Genomic DNA, 16,955 nt, shown 5'->3' on the forward strand with positions numbered 1-16,955 from the left:
ATATATATATATATATATATATATATATATCTATACTATATATATATATATATATATATATATATACATACATACACACACACACACACACACAGTATATATGGTTTGCAAGTTGTCTTGCAGCACCTGGCTCTAAAAACTGCGGTCGCCTCTCGACCTCGTGAGGTCATCAGTGACCACGTGTTCATGACGTCAGAGTACAGTCAGGACACAAATGTAACCGGCATGCATTGTGCGGCGATCGTCGGTGATCGATTCTGCGCATGACTGGCTCATGTACAACGAGCCTAATAAGGTGGATGTTGTTATTGTAACAGGAGCAGTGCAAAGTCACCTTCTTCAGGAGGTGGGATGAGCTTCTATGAAGCTCCTTCTGGCTCTGCAGAAGCTTGACCGCAGAAGTATAAATTATGCGCGAGTCCTCTTATTCCGAGACGAGTGGTGTTGAGACCGGTCACTGGCCAGAGCCACAGTGAACTGGCCTTCTTAGAACCTTGTGAGGAGCTTCTTTCTGTGACTTACCTTGGCCTGCTTGTAAAAGTGAGGAGCCAACTCGACCAACCAGGTCGACTCAACAGCCGTCACGTCACGCATGTAGTATTTAGCCGTCTGCACCACCTCATTGAAAACAACCCTGGAAAAGAGACAACGTAAGACACTTTACGTTACTTTTTGTCGACTAATCTGTAGTTTTGGTCATTTTATATTATGCTTTTAATTCCACATCTCCGGTAAACACAAGATGTAAAGTTGCACTTTTGTGTGATTCTTTGTGGAGAAACTTCTACGGATCCGTCGTTAAAATCAACTAATTGATTAGTCGACAAAATCGTACGAGTGGTGGAGGAAAGTCCTACTTTAAATGTAGCTTTGCAAACACTGTTTAGTCTGGGAGCATAAATGATAATCCAAATGAATGCAAATTCTCCATGAATGTACAAGAACAAGGGAGCAAAGTAACTTTACTGCAGAAGAGAATGAACTCACCATTTTGGAGGTTTCTCTCCAAACAGCACAGAGTTTGGGTGGATGTGAAGCTCACGGTCGTCTCGTAAAGTCCTGGAAGGGATGAAGGAAAACGAGAGTGAGTCACGTGATTGAAAAAGTTGACGAAAGCTGAAATAATTCCTTTAGCTGAGAAACGTTAAAACGTCAACAGCAGGGGGCCCTCTCACCGGTAGGAGCCAGAGTGGTGAATGCGGGCCGCATTAGAGAAAAACCCATAAACGATGCACTTCAAGATCACGTCAGGGTCACCTGTGCAAAACACAAGAAGCAAGGAATGTGTCGAAATACAGCTTTAATTTAGTGATGACAGTTTGTTAAGGATGCATTCAAAGTAGCACACAGTCTACATCCATATGTGTCTAAAATATCATTTTATCCTATTAGATATTTGGGTGACATTGTCATAATAAGCATATGACAAACGTGTTTTGTAAGGTCAGTGACCTTTGAAGACCAAAATCAAAACCCTTCCAGGCGGAAACCTCCGGGTCTGCAAAGTGAAGCCAATGCTTCATGTGTTAAAGCTGCATTCTCTCTAGTGTCCACCAGGGGGCGACTCCTCTGGTTGTATAGAAGTCTATGAGAAAATGACTCTACTTCTCTCTTGATTTATTACCTCAGTAAACATTGTAAACATGAGTTTATGGTCTCAATCTCTAGTTTCAAGTCTTCTTCAATACAGCATGATGTTCATTTAGTACATTATGGTCCATTTAGAGTCAAACAGACCATAAAGCAGGGGATGCTTTAGGGCGGGGCTACACAGTGATTGACAGGTCTCTACCACGATGTTATCCGGTCTGGGAGTTGTCCGTGTTTTCGTCTTACAACATAAACTCTTTCAATGTGTTTTCATGTCATGAAAGTTAATTGTAACATTTTTGGTCGCTCAACAAATGTCTCATTCAGCGTTCGGTTGTTCTTAGCTCCACCCTCTTGTGTCACTTCTGGTTGCAAAAAAACAAGATGGCGACGGCCAAAACGCCAAATTCAAGGCTTCAAAACTGTAGTACACAAAGCAACGGGCGACGTCACGGTGACTACGCCACCTATATACAATCCATGGTCCCTTTTTCCTTGAGTCCAGGTGGACGTTTGTGCCAAAATTCAAGAAATTCCTTCCAGTTGGTCCTGAGATATCGCATCAGTCTATCACCACATAAAATAAACATGACTCATTTCAAACCTTCACTTGAAGTCCGAGGCACCTTAAACTTGTTCATGAGACGCCGGAGCTGCTCTCGCACCGTCACAGCCCGCAGCAGACCTTTATAATTCAGGAAGTGTTCCTGACACCACTGGGAGCTCTTCTGGTGCTGCAGGAAAGAGGAAACAGTCTTAAGTCTGGAATCAACTTTTTCTAAACTCTTGCTGAGTTTGCAAAACCCCCCCCCCCCCGCCCCAAGTGCTGCAAACCCCGTCACCGTACATACAGTCACACACGCTGTACCTTAATGAAAGCCTCATACACATTCAGCATGGTGAGGTGGTCTCCCTCTGCAACTGCAAATTTCCTGTGCTCTCGGGCCTGCAGGGTGAGATAGCAAAAAAAAGTATTGTTAAGCTGACAAAGCATTTCTGCCCAAAACATACCACATGCTCCCGTTTTGTTTTTTTAAAGCCCGTTTTCACTTACGGCAGCTTTCTTCTGATTGGACGGCACAACGAATATATTCTGTATCTGCATCATTGCTGCGATGGTAACAATCTCTTTGGAGCAGCCGAAGTTTCCCGACTCGAGGAGCATCTTGGCAAACATGGGGCTGAGAGGAAACTCTGCCATCCGCACGCCCATGGGGTCGGTCAAACGTCCGTAGTGGTCCAGACCTGCAGAGAGAAACGCAACTGGTTCAGATTCTGCATCATGTGCAGGGACACCTTAGCTTGTAGATGCTTGCTGACACAGCATTTTGAACACTAGTCTTGCAGTTGAGGGACAGCCCCCCTTTGTAAATAACCCAATTTGTCTCTAGAAAGGAAATAGTTCCATCTGTTGCGGTTTTTTTTTTTAATTGCCTGAGACAAGAGGCTTTTATTTTGAAGGCAACTCTCTGGTCTTGGGGAGGAAGTCAGAACAGAACGTACAGATACGTAAACAGAGACATTTAATGCACCACCCTGCTGACAGCCTGGTCTCTTACCTCCCAGTGCGTAGAGCAGCTCTAGAGCCTGAACCATGGTCTGAGCTGGAGGAGGCTGCAAAGACATAAAGAAAATACAACAATGCACTTTAAGTCCAACAATAACACTTCTGACCACAACTCTGAAAAACAGAATTAAACCAGAATGTGGTTTACTTGAGAAGTCTTGTGTTACATCTTCTAAAGTACAGACACCCCCCCCCCCCCCCCCCAGAGAACTGGGCCCATTCTCGCTAATTAAAATGTAAAGTAGAATTCCGTTCACAGCGGGTGAACACATCACTACTCACAGAGAGGAAGCTGAACCGCAGCACGTTGTCGATGCCCAACGCTTTGAGCTGCAGGATGACGGGGGCCAGGTTGGTGCGCTGCATCTCTGGCACAGTGGAGGCAGGCAGTTTCTCAAAGTCCTCCTCTGTTCAGAGGAACATATGCAATAAGAAACACGGGGAGGGGAAAGACTACTTCAGATTATTACGTTTGTATGCCTCCGCCAAACAGTTTGTGTCTGTCCAAAATGTCATCACTTCATGTCCTCTTAGACATTTGATTGAAGCCGTCACGATTAGCATATTAATTCTTGAGTTATGGACAAAAACGTCACAGTGACGTTTGACCACCAAATTCTAATCAGTTCGTCCTTCAGACTGAATATAAGAAGTGGACGTAGTAACATTTTGGCCGTCGCCATCTTGTTTTTTTGCAAACAGAAGTGACACGAGAGGGTGGAGTCAAAAACAACCGAATGCTGAATAAGACATTTTTAGGTGACTAAAAGCATCCCCTGCTTTATGGTCTGTGTGACTCTAAATGGACCATAATGTACTAAATGAACATCATGCTGTATTGAAGAAGACTTGAAACTAGAGATTGAGACCATAAACTCATGTTTACAATGTTTACTGAGGTAATAAATCAAGAGAGAAGTAGAGTCATTTTCTCATAGACTTCTATACAACCAGAGGAGTCGCCCCCTGGTGGACACTAGAGAGAATGCAGCTTTAAGACATGAAGCATTGTATTCACCTTTCAGACCTGGAGATTGCCGCCAGATTCATCTCTTAGTCCAGGTACATTTGAAGACACGCCTTTAAGGTGTTTGGAGGATATCACGTTCACGAGAACGGACAGACGGACAACCCAACAACATAACGCCTCTGGGCATGACTGTCGCGGAGGCATAAAGACAGACACTTTGCCACAAATGCTAACAATGCACAAATCCTTCGATATTCTACAACACTTCTACAAAACTCTCACACACACACACACACACACACACACACACACACACCTACACACACACACACACACACACACACCTGTGTAAAGTCTGAAGCATTTCCCAGGCCGGTTTCGTCCGGCTCTCCCGGCCCTCTGGCTGGCTGAAGCCTTGGAGATGGGCGTGACCACCAGCGACTCGATGGCAGTGCGAGGGTTGTACGCTCGCAGCTTCACAAATGCACAGTCGATGACGAATACAACTCCGTTTATAGTGATGGAGGTCTCAGCTATGTTAGTGGCCACCACAACCTGGAGGAAACACGACAGGAATAAGTGAACCGCTTTTAAATTACACTATTTTACCATTTCATAGTCTCTTATGTCGACACTTGTACTGCTTGTGTAACTACACGTAGTCGCTCTATAAGAACGAAGTCTTCACTTCACATATGGTTGATAGAGCTGCAATAAGAGGACATATATGGAAGTCATGATTTTACATAATTTTGTGATCTATTAATTTGAATCTCTGCTGTTTTAAAATATAGCCCAAAATATAGAAGGGCTTCTTGAGATGTGCAACAAATATTGTGTGTTGTGATATATATATATATATAATACATATTTTATGTATTTAAACACTTTTATATCGCGACACTTATTTATTTGTGTATTTATTTGTAATTTCAAATGTTTTCTAGCTTCATTTATTAATTGCACTTAAAATGTATGTGCAAAATGCATGCTCTGTAAAAGGAAGGTTTTCTGTTTGTATTTGTTTTTTAAATGTCCAGCCCTTTGAACTATGAAATGTGCTTTATAAATAAAGATTATTATTATTATTATTATTATCATCAATGTTCATGTCAACTAATTATCTTATTCTAGTTATTTTCAGCCGGTTACAGGCTTCTGAACCGCCGCCAACATCTCAGCAATTTAAATGGAATGAAAGAAGTGAAATTAAATCGCAAATCCGTCCGATTAGCCCGATGCTTTTTGGCATTGATTGGATGCCAAATAATGGAAATGCAAATTAAATCAGATGTCTTCTCTCTACGGAAGAAACTAAAACAAACTTGCCTTGCGAACGGCTGAGGGCGTCCTCTCAAACACCTTCATCTGCTCGGCGAATGGTAGACCGGAGTACATGGGCAGGATTCTCAGGTGTTTCTTCATGCCGTAACGTGACAGAGACCTGGCCTGCTCCTGCAGAAGGGAAACAACTTTCTCCACTTCTTCCTGAGGGGAAAAGTAAATAAAGGGACAATGATAAGAACTAACCGCTGTAATTATATACAATCTACAATAAGTTAAATCATTAAAGAGTTTTGTGTGAAATGCATCTACCCTTGAAATAAATAAAAAATGTCTCTAGAACGTAAAAATTTAAATGTGCAGTTTAAATGAAGCCATCAGCACATTACGACATCTGGTGAATCAGTGTTGATGACTGCTTGTCTAGAGATAGCCATGTGCTTTCCTGCACTGTGACAAGACTGTGCGGACGAGGCATCAATTGGCTAAATTGTCCTCGTTAGCTCGCCTGCTAATTCCACTGTGCTTTAATGCTACAGTTATCGAACATAAAATGAACCACATGAACTGCTGAGCTTGGTCTACGTTACATTAACATATAGCTTCACTTAACTGTTTTAACCAACCGTTCATGATGGCCGTTACCCTTTCAATTAGCTCATGCTAATGCTAATCACTAATGCTAAACACTAGCATGCTGACTATAATTCAGTTAGGTAAGTTCTGCAAACGGTCTGTTGTGGTGCCAAAAATACAGTAAAAATTCGTATCAAAATGTGTGATTTTGAGTTTACGTCCAAGGCTGGAATATATGTATGCTAGCGATTAGCAATAGTGCTAGCTATGTGTTGTTGGCTCCAAATATGTCACCTGCCTCCAGATCAGCTAATAGCAAAAATTTAATTGCAACAGCCACATTTCAACCAGTAGCGGAGCAGACGCTATGCATGTTTATAATATGTAGAATTCAAATACTTTGCACTTGACAAATGTCAAGATTAGAACCTGAATCCATCAACAACACTATTAAATACACATATATATTGGTTTTCAGCTGAAGAAAATTGGTTTTGGGGGTTTAGTTACTCTTTAAATATCTATTTGAGTAATATTTGAGATGCCCACTAACCTGCCCGGTGAGAAAAGCCAACACATCTCCGTCCTCCTCCGTCTCGTGGATCTTCAGCACCGTCTCCACTGTGGCCTTCACGTAGTCTGGGACGGGACTGAGGGCGAACAGAACCTCACGTCACGGTCACACAAAAGAATTATACGGAATGACGCACCGTAGACGGGATTATGTGTGTCGACTACCTGACAGTGTAGAAGACGTCCACTGGAAAGGTGCGTCCCTCCACCGTCAGAATCCCACACGTGTCCTTGTTGGGATCCCCGGACTCGTTCAGGTTGAAGAAGTCGTGGAATTTCTTCAGGTGAAGGTGATAATGCAGTTAGTAAAGGGAACACTCATGAGGCATTTCTGGATTATGGTATTTTCCCAATGTTTTGCAGCAATGAAGTACTTTTGCTGCTTTCAATCTGACATCTTATTAAAAGAAAAGTATGCAACTTAGTGCCGCGGTATAACTAAATAATATGCATGTGTAGATATTTGCACAGAGAGTACTGTAGATGTCAGATATGGCAGTTCAGCTGACTTGTTTAATGCTGAGTGCAGTCGTGGCCTGATTGTGTCTCTCCTTTCATCAGAGTATTGCAGATGTCAGTACAACGAGATCTGACCCGGCATCAACTTTTCTTTTCTTTCCTCCTCTGTCTGTCTGTCTGTCTTTGTTTTCTCTGCTCCGGCTAATCAAGCGTATCTGTTCATCTTAATGACGCTCTCACCTTGGCATCCAGAGTGGCGGAGGCCACAATCAGCCTCAGGTCTCGCCGCTTTTTCTGAATCTGTAGAAGAAGAAGGAGAACGGTGGGAACGGAGAAGTCAGAGTCAGGGTTTAAAACTGAAGAGAAGTCACCGACTTTCCAGGATTCATTTTAAAAGTATAAATTGGAGTGAAATAGTAAAGTTTAATTCTTGAAATACCTTCTTTAGTAGACCAATGGCTATGTCTGTATACAGGGTTCTCTCGTGTGCTTCATCCAGCATCAACACACTGAGGAGAACAGCACAATAGAGAAACATGAACATTCTACTCCTCTTCTATTTCTATGACTATAGAACAGAACCATCATTACCATCATCAATCACATCTGTGCTCTTTGTGCTAGGACAACTCAAAACATCATCAACATGAATATAAAACACCCGACATTACAATCACGTACCTGTATTTCTTCAAAAGAGGATCGGCCATCATCTCCCGCACCAGCATGCCATCTGTGAGGAACTGAAGCACACGAGGCACAATCAAGTACTGTAAGAGGAACCAAACACGGGACAGCCTGAGGCGAAGACTTTAACCATCTGTGTGTGTGTTGGGGGGGGGGGTTACCTTGATCCTCGTGGCGTGGGGATCGGAGCAGTCGTCAAACCGGATGGTGTAGCCCACCTCGTGTCCCACCAGGGCCCCCCGCTCCTCCGCTACACGGTTAGCTACCTAACAGCAGGAAAAATAAAGAATGTGTCAGCTGTCCTTCAGTGTGAAATGTAATTTCCTGCAGGACATCGGCGGAGGTCTTACGGAGATAGCGGCCACACGTCGAGGCTGTGTCACTCCAATAACCTTCCCCTCTGTCGCCCAGCCCGCCTCCAGCAGGTACTGAAAGGAGGCAGATTTTTTTTTTAAAAAGCAGAGTGAGAGATTGAGACACTGATGTTGCAGAAGAGCAGAATTTGTATAAAGCGAACTCTGCAAAAAAAAAAAAAAAAGAGTCTACTAAGCATCAATGCAAGGTCATGTAAAACCTCTGTGGAGGTGAAGCCACATGAAGGGCATCAGTCCACTGCAGCAACGCTTACATTCACGTCACTCTGACGGTACTTCACCCTCTTGTATTTGTATTTGTATTAAAGCTGTGATGTACTATTAGCACTACTATGCTCATCTGTAACTAGTCCTGCTCTGACACAAAGGCCATCCTTCTGTAAAAGTAATCTTCCTTTATTATTTACAAAATTTAACAGGGTACAAAAAAGAAGAAAGAAACCAGAATGAACAACATGATACAATTACAATTTAGTCTTTATGACAGAAATGATGCATACAATGAGAGTAGCAGCAGTGGCACTAATAATAGCAGAAATGACAATGAATATAAATAATATTTTAGTTGTAGTAGCACATAATAAACAGCAGCAGAATGTTGCATGTATGAAACCACACCAACCTGAGGTAACTGTGTTGTCTTCCCACATCCCGTCTCACCAACGATGATGACAGTCTGGAAGCTCTCCACCAAGTATAAGATGTTGTTTCTGTGCTGAATGGGACACAAATAACAACAAGATAAGATAATATAATATAAGATAAGATAAGATAAGATAAGATAATCCTTTATTAGTCCCGCAGTGGGGACATTTACAGGATTACAGCAGCATAGTAGATAGTGCAAACAAGAACAAAAAAACAAGATCAAAACAAGTATCATAAATAAGTAAATAAGTAATAAAACAGTAAAGAATATTAACTAAGTACAAAATCCACAATAACTAAAATATTATATATATAGACAATATTTTTTGTATTGCACAGTGTGTTTATATTGCACCGATTTTTAGTGTAAAACAACACAAACACACAAATAAAAAGGTCATAACTAAACAAACAGCGTTCAACACACTAAATGTGACGTTCAGGGGCGATTGTGGAACCTTGAAAACGGGGAGTTTCTGCCGTTGCTTCTCTATGGAGAGCGCTGTGTGCGGGTTGAAGATGACCGGTGATCCGGTGGTCTCCGTGTTCAGATCCCGCTCCTCTGAGATCCCCGGAGCCTCCGACCCTGGAGCAGAAGAACAGATGGTGGAGATGTTTTATTTAACGTGAGCAGGCTGAGAGGATTCCTTAGGGTTTTTTAGTGCAAATGAAAATAAATTGAAGCCGATGAAAACCCCTCTTCATTAAAGCATTTTACATCGCATGTAGTCACGCAGCCGTCGTACTTTTTTTGTGCGTTTTTATTTTTATTTTGGCAGTTATACTTTTTTTGGTTCCGCAGCGCTGAACGTTAACGTTCCGCGGGATGCGGAGATCACGCAGCTGCCCTGAACGCAACTAACACCGGACCGAGACCAACGGAAGTCCACGCGCAGCTGAACGTTACTGAACATAAACCAGAAATAAATCGCATTAAATGTCTCATTTATTCTTGTTTTAACCGTACTTACCCGGCTTCCAAAATTTCATCGTGGAGAGGGGAGAAGCCATCTTGGATTTACGTCACTTTTTTTTCCTTTTTTTTTTTTTATATGGCTTTACGGCGTCACTTTTGTTCTTTTCTTTTTTTGTTCTTCCGCGTTGACGTCATCATCTACATATATTTTTATGAATGATGCCAAATGCGTAGTCAGCTAAAAGTCCAAATACAGTAATAATACTAAGTATTAATAATATATTTGTAAATATACTGAATACATACTGAACTGATTCATGTGTGAAAAATAACAAAAATAACTCTGTAGCAGCAACACGTTAAAAACAAAAATGTTCAAAAATATATGAAAGAGAATAAAAGTAGAGCTTTACTATGGAAGCCCCTATGCCACTATGGTGTAAACAATATACTACAAGTCATAATGAGAAAATATACATATGACAATAATAAGTTAACATCTCATAATCACTTACTATCTCAATAATAATTCAATATTTCAAAATAACGTAATGACATATTATCTCATAATCACTTAGTATCACAAAATAGTGATTAAGTATCTAAAATATGACATGACTTAGTATTTCTAAATAATAAGTTAGCTCATTAAAATAATGACTCCACCTCAACAGGAGATACTTGAGCAAGTAAAGACAATAAATATGTATTTTGAGTTACAGGAGTTGTTCTTTCATCACAGCGGAGGAAATACAAATGAGAAGTAAATCAATGTTATGAGTTACTAAGTCAAAATTCAGACTATTGACCAAGTGAGTGAAGGTTTAAAATGTAGTATAATTTAGAGGTACTTGTACTTTACTTCCATTACACGCTACTATGTTTATCTGACAGTTAAAGTTACTTTGAAGACCAGGTTTATACAGAATACAGTCAGTGAATAAAGTAGTTAAAATGCTGTTTACACAGTAATACTTCAGTAATAATGTTGACCAATGAGTACTTTAACTTTTGATACTTGAAGTACTTTTTACTGCGAATGTTTCTCTACTTGACAAATGACAAATGCACCACTTGAACTTGTTTTATTTTCATTGTCAGCTCTACTCTAAAGTAAAAGATATCACTACTTCATCCACTTTACTATTGTGTGGTAACATATTGACGTACTGCGAGTATTTAGATTTTATCACTTCTACGTCAGTTTTCTGGCAGAATTGTGTTTGTATATTATGGAGGTATAGCATTAAAGCTAATAGTACAATCAATGTATTCCAATGAACTAAAAACTAACATATAAAATATCGTCTATATTTAAATTATAAAGAAAAAGACACAACCTCTTTGAAAATGGAGGCCAAATGAAGCCCATGTTTAATGATTCCCAAAAGATTTGATCAGAAAATACAATCCTTTCTAACAGAACAGTCGATTACAAGAACTCTGCAAGAAGCGCTTTTAAAAGTTCTTCACTATAAAATACTGAGACACGCGTCATCATCAAACGAGATATACAACAGAAGTACAAATAAATCTGTAATACAAGGTGGACGGGACAAAAAGGGGACATTGTACAGAATTTACAAGACAAAAGTTTTAAATTAATTTCAAAAACAAGTAAGACTGATCTGGAAGCTACACGTGAGAATAAAACACATTTATTAAATTATTTCTACGCTGCTCACTGATGCCATCGATAGAATGACACCTGGATGCACAGAGCGGCTCGTCGCTCCGAGTCTGAACACGGCATGCATACGTCTAACTTTACTAATTCATCAGATTATTTCCTTTAAAAGACATTTTGGAGTGAAATTTCAGACTTTTCTTTTTTCCTTTAACAGTGAAGCCACAGGAACAATCCTTTACAGGTAGTTTTATTCATCCAAAAAGCTGCGTTTTTGTCGCTTAATTAAAAAGGCAACACTTCCCACTCACGGACTGATTGAACCCTAATAACGACACGAGGACACGCCGTCATCAGCGTGTTTTTTCAGTGTGTGTTTTCAGGGATGAAAACACACACTGGTTGTTATCTTTACGGTCTAAAATCTGCATGCATGTCCTCTAAAGCAGCAGAAAGAGCCCGTAGTCAACCGACTAATACTCATTTGTTCCATCGCACACAGAGCTGCAGCCGAAACTACTCGTTAGTGTTTTGTCAAAGAGATGGACGACGATGATGATGATGAAGTGAGGAAGGACATATTAATGTAAATAAATGTAAGTGTAATGAAGAGGGCCTTAGAAAATGAGCCACCGCACTAGATCTCGGACGTCGCGGTGGTCTTGCAGGATCTCGTTAAATCGATCTAGGATTCCCATGATGCACTGCACACTGAAAAGTCATACTGTATGTTGGGAGCGTTGACGCGCCTCGAGCCGTGGAGTTCCTCCGTCATTCGACGATTGACTTCGACTGAAATGTTCGTATTTAGTGTCCCGCTTGGGTTCGTCTCAGTCGAAATGTAGCGCTGTGTAAAAGATGATCCACACCACCTGGTGAGGAGAAGACACCGACGGTCAGAGTCAATGCTCCACTTCAGAGCACAGAGAACTCAATACAAGCTGACTAACAACAGGCTAAAGGAAATAAAACAAGTTTTTAACACCAAATCCTGAAAAACATCAAACACAAGAACCTGGTCTTAAGATGAGACACTACAGACAAAACAAATGTATTAATGTTCTGCTCAGTTTGAGATGTTGGGCTATTTTGCTTCCATAAGACGTCTTCTTTCAGACTAGAGGAAATAAAACGTTTATTTTATTTATTTGTCCGTTTACGTCTGTAGATTTCTGCATATTTAAAAAAAAAATACAACAATAACGACATGTATTTAACCAAAGATATACGTTGTTAGCACGTCTCTCTTTTATTTAACTCAAGCTGAAACCATCAACATCCTAGTCAAGAAGAAAACATTTATATTATATATAAATAAACCACACAGAGAAACAAATTGGTCATATTTTGAACCTCTATTGCCAAAAAGCTGAATTCACCATATTTTATATTCCCGTAGATAATAACATCCTCACCAGAAAGAGAGCGAAAGATGTCATGAAGCCTTCTTTGGTGAGTTCCCACATTCCACCGTACTCTTCCTCATCGATCTGCTGAAAGCTGCTGAAGTAAACGTACAGGACGCCAGCGTTGATGATGCAGAATCTAGACGAGGAAAACAAACGTTAAACGGTCTCTGTGTTAAGAAGAGACCACCGGGGTCGGTTAAACCGCCTCTGTGTTAAGAAGAGACCACCGGGGTCGGTTAAACCGCCTCTGTGTTAAGAAGAGACCACCGGGGTCGGTTAAACCGCCTCTGTGTTAAGAAGAGACCACCGGGGTCGGTTAAACCGCCTCTGTGTTAAGAAGAGACCACCGGGGTCGGTTAAACCGCCTCTGTGTTAAGAAGAGACCACCGGGGTCGGTTAAACCTCCTCCGTGTTAAGAAGAGACCACCGGGGTCGGTTAAACCGCCTCCGTGTTAAGAAGAGACCACCGGGGTCGGTTAAACCTCCTCCGTGTTAAGAAGAGACCACCGGGGTCGGTTAAACCTCCTCCGTGTTAAGAAGAGACCACCGGGGTCGGTTAAACCTCCTCCGTGTTAAGAAGAGACCACCGGGGTCGGTTAAACCTCCTCCGTGTTAAGAAGAGACCACCGGGGTCGGTTAAACCTCCTCCGTGTTAAGAAGAGACCACCGGGGTCGGTTAAACCTCCTCCGTGTTAAGAAGAGACCACCGGGGTCGGTTAAACCGCCTCTGTGTTAAGAAGAGACCACCGGGGTCGGTTAAACCGTCTCCGTGTTAAGAAGAGACCACCGGGGTCGGTAGATGAGACTGTGCAGGATACTCACATGGCGATTGCCAGGAATCCTTTCAGCGGTGCGACGCCCCAAATCACACCGAGGATCACCGCGATGATCTGCCGAAGCCAGTAAATCACATCTAAGAACTCGTCCTGTGAAAGAACAATACATGAACTCGATTTAACAGAAAGAAGTAATCGTTTTAAATGCCAAAACTGACTTCAGAATGCTTTTTGATGCTGAATGACTTATTCATATAAGAACCTTATGAGCACAACTCTGGTAGACACAAGAGGGTAATAAGTGTTTTTTTGTGGAGGAACTCAGTTTTAAAGATCTGTAAATCCACTTAAGTGACTAGTCGACAAAATCGTTTGAGTGTTAGTAGACAGTGTGTGTGTGTGTGTGTGTGTGTGAGAAGAAGTCGGTGTGTCGGGGCTTCCTTTAGGTCGACTTAGGTCAGGAGTCAGGTTAGGGTGAGGGGAAACAGACATGCATGGGTGACTATTAATCAGTTTAAAGATGAACTGAAGATGAACTGAAGACTATTTAGATATTCGATTAATCGTTTCAGCATTTTTTTTTCTCGTAGAAATGTCGAGCAATCTCTAGTTCCAGTCGCTCAACTTGAGGATTTTTCGCCATTTTTTGGACATTTCCAGACTTAGAAGTGGCCATCTTGAAGGTTTTCATTTGTCTGTTAATCAATATCTGTCAGCGCAATATTTATATATTTGCATTGTTACACCACTGTGGGGAGTTTTTCTTCTTTGTATACACACGAAAACTCCGCACATAATTCTGAAAACATAAACGGTCATGCATCAACAAAAACACTTCAGGTGCCCTCATTACTGAAACTTCCTCCGTCTGAAATGTTCTATTATCTCAGTTTAGGATGAGATTTAGAGGTTTGTTTTGGTACAGAAACATGTGGCCTAACTGTGTTTAGGAGTCTTATCTAGCTAGTACACAACAGTACTGAATTCAGAATATGAAGACGAGGAACAACATGGTCACTGAGATGTGACGATTTAAAGGAAACTCAAAACTTATGGCACTGTAAATTCCCCGGACCGTGTATTAATGGGTAGATATTGACTGTCAACACATTTTATACATTTTAAAAACGTGTGCTTTCCTCTCCTCCAGTGGAGGATTTCTTAAATTAAGATATGACTTTTGGAATTGTGTCTGTAATAAGAAGATATGGTTTTTCCAATAACTAAAACGTAAGTTAAAATAGGACAAGCTGTCAGGATATTTAGCTGAAGTGAGGCTCCAGACTGCTGAACTGGAAGCACAATTTAATCTTGTGGCACATCTTAACATCTCAGTCCTGGTTGATTCAGAATTCATATTTGAGTGAAAACAAAAAGGATTTGTTCTCAGAGTTTATCACTAACATGATGTGTTTTTTAATTCTGTGCATAATTAATAATTTTGAGCGTTTAAAATAGAGAAAAACTAAAATACAGATTTTTTATTGACCACAGACACCCAGTTCGTAATACTTAAAATATATATATATATTGCAAAACTTTAAAATCAGAAATAACATTTATTTTACAATCAACACTTTAAATGATGACACTTGCAAATAACAATGCAGTACTAAATGTAAAACTACTCTTTGGTGTTTCATTGTTTACTTTTTACAAAAATATACCAAAACACTGCGACGAGGAACACCTTGGGTCGATAATAAAGAGAATATGAAACAAAATATAAATCATATCCTCTAAACTACAAAGGAAATCTGGTTTGAATTGACATCAAACACTATTACTACTTATCTTGTAAGCACTGTTGTTTACAAGATATTTGTGTTACCTTCACCAAATATAAAGTAATAAACAGACATTTATTTAAATAAAACATATTCGATGTTGCCACTTTAACAGTTAGCTAATTAATTGATTCAAAATGAATAAATAATTAAAAGAAAGCAAACTACATTAGTATGAAATACAATCTTTTAAAATGAGTTTAATGAACTTAATTTCTTCAATTGAAATAAGTAGGAAGTCATAAATAACCAACATTGTTTAGTTAACCCAACATGTCGACTTACAGGTTATATTCTTTATGATTAAAGCCCTAAAACCCGCAGAGGATTAACGGTGTTGCTTCTGATTTGACAGCCGAGTCACATTAATCCTAACTACTAAATAAATAATAAAATATATAATAAATTAAAAAAAAATACTAACCCTAGCGGCGACACTTTAACTACCGGGAAACGGGTTTTCTTTAGAATAAATAAAACCAAAAAGGGTAACCGGCTGACCTTCTCCTCCCAGACCGCGGTGCTGTTGAAGGTTTTGCTCCATGTGGGCTGCTTCACGCCTCCATTCAGCTGCTGACTGTCTTCTTTCCGCTTCAGGTTGCTCGTCATTCTCTGCTGGTTCCTCCGGCTGCACGCGGCTGAGACGTGAGTCTCTCGCGTGGACTAGGGGAAGAAAACTCTGAGCGATATTCGGAGGTATTCAAAGGGATTTGCACGCTTCGCTGATCTGACAGATTTCAGTCTCGGAAACAGGAGAAAAAAAGGGCCATCTGAGCATGCGCAACGCTGTTTGACCCCGGATGCCAACAGCCAATGAGAGAGTGCGACGTTTCTGCCCGGATCGTGCAGGGGAAGTGGTTAAATTCTGCAGCGACACCCAGCGGTCAAGATGTGTAACTGCTGTTAATTTCAACCCGTTATTCCAAAGTTTTATGAAGTTTAGAAGTAGTTTTTTTTCAGTATGCAAATAAAAACTGAAAGCTAATAGTTTTCACATTATATCATAATAAAAATAATACATTTCATTTGTATAATGCTTTAAAAGGTACTTAAAGGCACTTTACATGGTAAAAAGCAGATATATGACATTATAACATAAACAACTCATCAAAATAAAGAACATTATTTCCTTGTTATAGCAAAGATAATTAGTAGAATTCAATACAGTCATAAAAGCATTTCCACATTATTTCAGGGCTGCAAACTATTGATTATTTCCCTGATATTTTCTTGATTATTCAAGTTTTATTTTGGTCTGTAAAATGTTTTTCTTTCTTCAAAACAACAGTTCAAACCCAGAGAGGTTTCGTTTATAATCAAAGAAGACAAAGAAAACCAGAAAGCTGAGACCGAAGAACGTTCACATTTGTCTTTAAAACAATGACTGCTGATGCGGATCAATTTTCTGTAAATGAATTGATTAATCAACTAATTGTTGCAGCTCTACATTATAAACATCTCTCAAAGAGATGACAATAAGCAACATGTTTAAAGTCTATTGGCTACAACTCAATGCAATTCACATTCGGGTCAATGAAGTGATCATCAGCCACAGCAGAAAACAACTAAAGAGTTAAGTAATATGATTAACAGTCTGAGAAAAAACCCAAATAAAACGAATAATAATTAAATAATTTAAAATAAAAAAGGAAGACAAAAGTAAGGAAATATATTCATTTGTTTTTTTTTATTATCAGCAGACTTTTACATGT

At 40.1% G+C, this 16,955-nt stretch overlaps 2 protein-coding genes across 2 annotated transcripts in view; both read right to left on the minus strand.

The window, feature by feature from the left end:
- Positions 1-9,799, minus strand: part of dhx35 (DEAH-box helicase 35) — a 13,326-nt gene extending 3,527 nt beyond the window's left edge. Inside the window, exons 1-20 of the mRNA XM_076101182.1 lie at positions 9,700-9,799; positions 9,187-9,314; positions 8,703-8,795; positions 8,057-8,134; positions 7,868-7,972; positions 7,701-7,762; positions 7,459-7,528; positions 7,260-7,319; positions 6,726-6,838; positions 6,541-6,637; positions 5,457-5,615; positions 4,472-4,682; positions 3,440-3,564; positions 3,150-3,204; positions 2,645-2,835; positions 2,459-2,536; positions 2,195-2,324; positions 1,176-1,257; positions 988-1,059; positions 523-634 (exon numbers count right to left, since the gene is read on the minus strand). Coding sequence (XP_075957297.1) covers positions 523-634; positions 988-1,059; positions 1,176-1,257; positions 2,195-2,324; positions 2,459-2,536; positions 2,645-2,835; positions 3,150-3,204; positions 3,440-3,564; positions 4,472-4,682; positions 5,457-5,615; positions 6,541-6,637; positions 6,726-6,838; positions 7,260-7,319; positions 7,459-7,528; positions 7,701-7,762; positions 7,868-7,972; positions 8,057-8,134; positions 8,703-8,795; positions 9,187-9,314; positions 9,700-9,739 — 2,061 coding nt within the window. The 5' untranslated portion in view covers positions 9,740-9,799. The remainder of the gene's footprint in view (positions 1-522; positions 635-987; positions 1,060-1,175; positions 1,258-2,194; positions 2,325-2,458; positions 2,537-2,644; positions 2,836-3,149; positions 3,205-3,439; positions 3,565-4,471; positions 4,683-5,456; positions 5,616-6,540; positions 6,638-6,725; positions 6,839-7,259; positions 7,320-7,458; positions 7,529-7,700; positions 7,763-7,867; positions 7,973-8,056; positions 8,135-8,702; positions 8,796-9,186; positions 9,315-9,699) is intronic.
- A 1,188-nt stretch (positions 9,800-10,987) lies between these two features.
- Positions 10,988-16,001, minus strand: rab5if (RAB5 interacting factor). The gene is made up of 4 exons (XM_076101195.1): positions 15,745-16,001; positions 13,503-13,606; positions 12,687-12,816; positions 10,988-12,143 (listed from the first exon to the last, which is right to left on the minus strand). The coding sequence occupies exons 1-4, from the start codon at positions 15,850-15,852 to the stop codon at positions 12,102-12,104; spliced, it is 384 nt and encodes a 127-aa protein (XP_075957310.1). The 5' UTR covers positions 15,853-16,001; the 3' UTR covers positions 10,988-12,101.
- Positions 16,002-16,955: the final 954 nt, after the last annotated feature.

This window comes from Anarhichas minor, unplaced genomic scaffold (genome assembly GCF_050575085.1).
Source record: "Anarhichas minor isolate MPS153535 unplaced genomic scaffold, ASM5057508v1 ptg000003l, whole genome shotgun sequence".
Taxonomy (NCBI): Eukaryota; Metazoa; Chordata; class Actinopteri; order Perciformes; family Anarhichadidae; genus Anarhichas; species Anarhichas minor.

Coding starts and splice junctions, on each gene's coding strand:
- rab5if (XM_076101195.1), bottom strand. CDS start 15,852: ATGACGAGCAACCTGAAGCGGAAAGAAGACAGTCAGCAGCTGAATGGA. Junction 13,607..15,744: donor CCGCGGTCTGGGAGGAGAAG/GTCAGCCGGTTA, acceptor GTTCTTTCACAG/GACGAGTTCTTAGATGTGAT. Junction 12,817..13,502: donor GGATTCCTGGCAATCGCCAT/GTGAGTATCCTG, acceptor TTCCTCGTCTAG/ATTCTGCATCATCAACGCTG.